Source organism: Urtica dioica, chromosome 5 (genome assembly GCF_054948205.1).
Source record: "Urtica dioica subsp. dioica isolate 48M chromosome 5, U.dioica_male_clone48M_v1_H2, whole genome shotgun sequence".
NCBI classification, from domain to species: domain Eukaryota; kingdom Viridiplantae; phylum Streptophyta; class Magnoliopsida; order Rosales; family Urticaceae; genus Urtica; species Urtica dioica.
Window position 1 is genome coordinate 40,513,309 of NC_142760.1, and position 4,647 is coordinate 40,517,955.

Below are 4,647 nucleotides of genomic sequence, written 5' to 3' on the forward strand. Positions count from 1 at the left end.
ATTGCATAACGTAGCAATAAATCAAATTATCATTCGAATAGATGTTATTCTTGTTACATGAGAATAAGTATCAAAGTAATCAATATGCATTTAATAACAAGTCTCATCTTGTACTTATCAATTCTCTATCATCTACTTTCATCTTTCTCGTGAAGATAAACTTCAAACCAAGTATTTTACTTCCGGAAGGAAGATTAACCAACTCCTTCGTGTGATTTTGCATGAAAGAGTCAATTTCATTTCCTATGACTTCTTTCAATAGGTACCCAACTGCCTCCTTATACGTAAAAGGTGTAATCCTCGAGCACATTTGTTAGAAAATCATAATCAAATGACTTTTCTACACTTGTTTGCTTAGCCTTGGTTTTTTTTAATCATTTTTGGAACTCGTCATCATGTTCTTGAGATATTTTCTCAATATACTCAAGAATTGGAGACTATAAGGAAATACATACTTGAAAAACGAAGCATTTTAGATTCCATAATTAAATATTTGTGTATGTCATAATTTTGCGATTCAAACACAATAAATCGATACTATTATGCTTGTATGAAGCTGCAATCAGAAGTTTTTGTCATATCTTCATTTTGCTCGCTTAGGAGCAAGTGCCATTACTTTGGTTAAACACCCCACACTCGCAATTTGTATATGTAAAAAAAAAAATAATCTCAAGGGCCCCTGCCCTTTCGTCTCAAATGTTACCCATAACATCCCGAAAAATAACATATATTATTGTAATTATTTTCTACTAATGATAAACAAAAATATAAATAAGCATCACGCGCAAACTTCCCTATAAAATCTAAGCATAGTAGCGCTACTATCATAGATAAATCTAGTATTTTGTTGATGTACTGCCCCTAGGACTGACATCCCATTCCCCGGAAGCAAAGCCACACAGAAAAATAGCCCATCAATATTCCCAAAGAGACCCACAAACATGCCATCAACAACATGGTCAGCCCCTTCGAAATGGTACGTCATCGTTGCAAATTCGTTGAACCCCTCGTGATACTTGTAGCATAGCCGAAGCGCACCCATCGTCGTCTTCTTGAGGCCCTTTGCGTCGTAGTACCTCTCGAAGGCCGAGAGGACTTGCTCGTAAGGGTTTACCCCGGTGTTGGTAAGGATAGAGAGACCCGCCCCCGAATCGATGAAGAAACCGCCTTGTCTCCCATCCGGACTGTGTCCAAAGGTTCCGGGTGGAAACCCTAATCTTTCCTGGCCGACGCTGATATCGAGCAGGTTTAGATAGAAGTTATGGCTATGGAATCCAGGTGGAGGAGAGACGAACCGGGTGGCAAGCATGTCGCCCCTAGGGGCCGGGATAGCGTCCCCGAACGTGAGGGTACTTGGTGTCATGGGATCCATGTGGAAAGGGATGAGGCAGTAAGAGAAGCGTCCATGGACGTACTGCGCCAATTGGGTAGCGAGTGAGTCGGGGGCCCAACTGAGGCCCATGATTCCGGATATCGGGGTGTCGGCGAAGGGGAAGTTTACGTTTCTCTTCGAGCAGCCGAATACTATATTGTCGATGGTCATGTGGGCCCCATTGTTGAGCATGAACCGGAAGGTCTCCAAGGAGGCAATGCCTTCCGTGGGACCGGACTCTGCCCGGCCATAAGTCACGCTGTACACACACTGGTTGTTGACGCATGTGTATGGTGCTTGAGGACCTTGTACACATGTTATAGTTATATAATTAGAAGAAAATAAAACATTGGTGAAATGTCTAGCTAGTTTGGATAAGATTAAGATACATTCTAGTCAAATGCAAGAATGGAAAAAATTGAGAGTTAATGAATAACATCCTTGGAAAGGAATTTTTTGTGAAATTGAATCTATTGTTGAAATTCCCCAAACCATAATTTTTATATATATATATATATATATATATATATATATATATCTATATATATATATATGATATATATATAGATATATATATATATAGGGGAGCCAAGATTTGCAATTAGGGTTGTGTAAGAAAACAAAATTATTCAAGCGGCATATTTAAAAAAAAAAAGACATACAATTTTAAACGAAGTATGTAAAATTGGTAAACATTATGGATACGAACAGGGGCGGGAAATGAAGTCGGGGTTGGCAGAAAATAAATAAAATTGTATAAAATATTTTATAAAAATATTTAAACTAGATTCATAAAAAAAAAATTACAAAAGACGTATGGAGGTAAAGAAGAGACAAAAATAATTCTATGGAACTGATTCTAAAACCCCATACACACACAGTTGGTAGAAAGAAAAAAAAATAGAAGAAAATTAGGCACGTAGACAAAAAAAAAAAAATTGGTTGAACAAAAATTGTAAAGCAAAAGAATGAAGAAAAGAAAAAAAAAATTACACACATCTTGTTGACAAATAAGTATTACATGTCACTAAAAATTTACATATCTAAAAGTGTGGAAATTACTCGAGCTACTATAATGTGAAACGTTTTTTGAGATTACCTAGTTTGTCAAAATAGCTTCTTTTTTTTTTTTATGAAAATAGCACAATATTTATAATTTTATCTTTATGTTATAATTTTATTAGTTTGCAGTTTTATAAAATATATGCATAAATATTTGAAAATAAAAACCATTTAGGTAATTATGAAATTTTATAAATTTGAGTCATTTAAAAAATTACTAATATTTACAAGATATTTATGGAATTTTCCCAAGTTGGCCACCCCCTAAGACCAACGTGGGTCCGTCCCTAGATACGAATTTTAATTTTAAAATTTTAAGGGGGCGTATGCCACCTCTCATCTTACCTTTGTATACATACATTTCATTGCACAAATTAGAGACATAACATAAAAAAAAATTAAAAATAGAAAATAAAATAGTATCCATAGTGATAGTAAAATAGAGAGAAAATTAGGGTTTATCGTACCGTTGCACAATGGGTGACTACAAGGAAGCTTCTGATAAGTAGTTGAATAACTTGGAGCGTAGACACGGCTGGTTTGTTTGTAACACGCGATGCAAGGCAAGCACTGAGTCCAAACTAGGGAACCCCCAGTGTCCATCACAAGATACACATCCAGAGGTGGATTACCAATCAGTAATTGAGCCACGTAGAAGTATCGTTGACGGAACAAAGCCATTACTGCATCTTGGGGCTCAATGACTACACTTTTATCATACGTCACATTACTACTTGACGACGTTGAGATCTTCAAGTAGTGTGCCCTAGCTTGAGTGAATTCCACCATTCTCTCTAGCCTTTGTATTTGGGTCAGATTTCCGGGGTACAAAGGCGAATCGGGGGAGTCTATCATGATCATTTTCATGGAAAGCCCAATTGGACTAGAATAAGATGAATGGAACCTTTGGAAGATTAAGGTGTATACTAGTAGTGTAGCATAAAAGGCTAAGTAAACTTGAGCCATTTTTCCCTTCCTTATTTTCTTTTGGTGTTTAGGATTTGTGAAAGTAACTTGTGTTAGCTAGTGAGTTTTTATAGATTTTATTTATTTCGTGGTGGTGATAATTTCAATGTGTTTGTTGAAAGAGAAATGAATATCAGAGGCTAGCCGATATATTTATGGAAGGAAAAAAAAGTATGAATATTTCTTTTTATTAAATGGCCACCTAGGATATTAGTTAGGATTTTTATTTGAACATACGTTACTATATCTTCTAGTAGAAACAAGTCAACGTATTCTAGAGTAAAGTTTTGAATATGTCAATGTATGTTTTGAATAAAACTGTATATTTCTATGTTTATTTGCATGAATGTTATTATTTAGACTATGTACATAACAACAAGACAAATACGGCCACTAATGGTATATCTCCGAACCTAGTAATAAATAAAGTTTCTTTGAATATAAACCGAAAATTTATAGAGGAAGCTATACCCCTGCATGAAGTTGGTACTTAATTCCTAATAAAAAAGGACTATTCCTTGCCCATTAAAAAAAAAGGTATCAATAAAAAAAGGTATCAATAAAAAAAGGAAATAATATATGTGAACCACCTTAAAAGGAAAGAAGGTTTCCGATCATTAAGAATCACGACCAAACCGGCATGAAACCTCCTTCCGGTAATTTTCGATGTTATCACATAACTAAAATAATAATAAAATAAAAATTAATCCAAAAATATATTAAAAAATAAAATAAAATATTTTGATGAATAGTGTTGACATGAGAAATCACTTCAAACCAGTCTCAATTCACAAAGAACAATCGATTTGAATTTTGATAATGGGCCTCGGATACTATAACGAGATCAAACCAACTCTGAAATATGAAAACAATCAAAATGGAATAATTAAATAGAAGACAAATAAGAGAAATTTGGTGTGGAGCCTTTTATTGATTTATAATGTAAAAGTAAATAATAGCTGAAAATAACTCTTAAATAATCGGGTTGAAAGTATGTGCACATAGAAAAAAGTGAGTGACAAATTATGACTTTGAATCTTGTAACTATAGCCCTTGCGGATGTTCGACGAGCTTTGATTCTTCAGAGACACGTTGCGCTTCATAATCGGTCTTCCTTTTGCTTGTCACGTCGTATGTTTGACCTGTTCTTGGAGGAGCGGTAGGGGAGATTGTACTTTGAATGGTCTTCGGCATCTGCGCCGTCAGCTAGCAGTGTAAGGAGTACTCGTCAGATCGAACCGATATAA

The 4,647-nt window shown here is 35.1% G+C and overlaps 1 protein-coding gene across 1 annotated transcript; it reads right to left on the bottom strand.

The window, feature by feature from the left end:
- Positions 1-778: 778 nt before the first annotated feature.
- On the bottom strand, positions 779-3,400 carry LOC149398500 (aspartic proteinase nepenthesin-1-like). The gene is made up of 2 exons (XM_089614608.1): positions 2,902-3,400; positions 779-1,677 (listed from the first exon to the last, which is right to left on the bottom strand). Exons 1-2 carry the CDS (start codon positions 3,398-3,400, stop codon positions 779-781), a joined length of 1,398 nt encoding a protein of 465 aa, XP_089470734.1.
- Positions 3,401-4,647: the final 1,247 nt, after the last annotated feature.

Excerpts from the sequence above, each read along its gene's own strand:
- LOC149398500 (XM_089614608.1), bottom strand. The coding sequence starts at position 3,400 with ATGGCTCAAGTTTACTTAGCCTTTTATGCTACACTACTAGTATACACC. Across the intron at positions 1,678-2,901 it reads TAGTCACCCATTGTGCAACG|GTCCTCAAGCACCATACACA; the intron begins GTACGATAAACC and ends CATGTGTACAAG.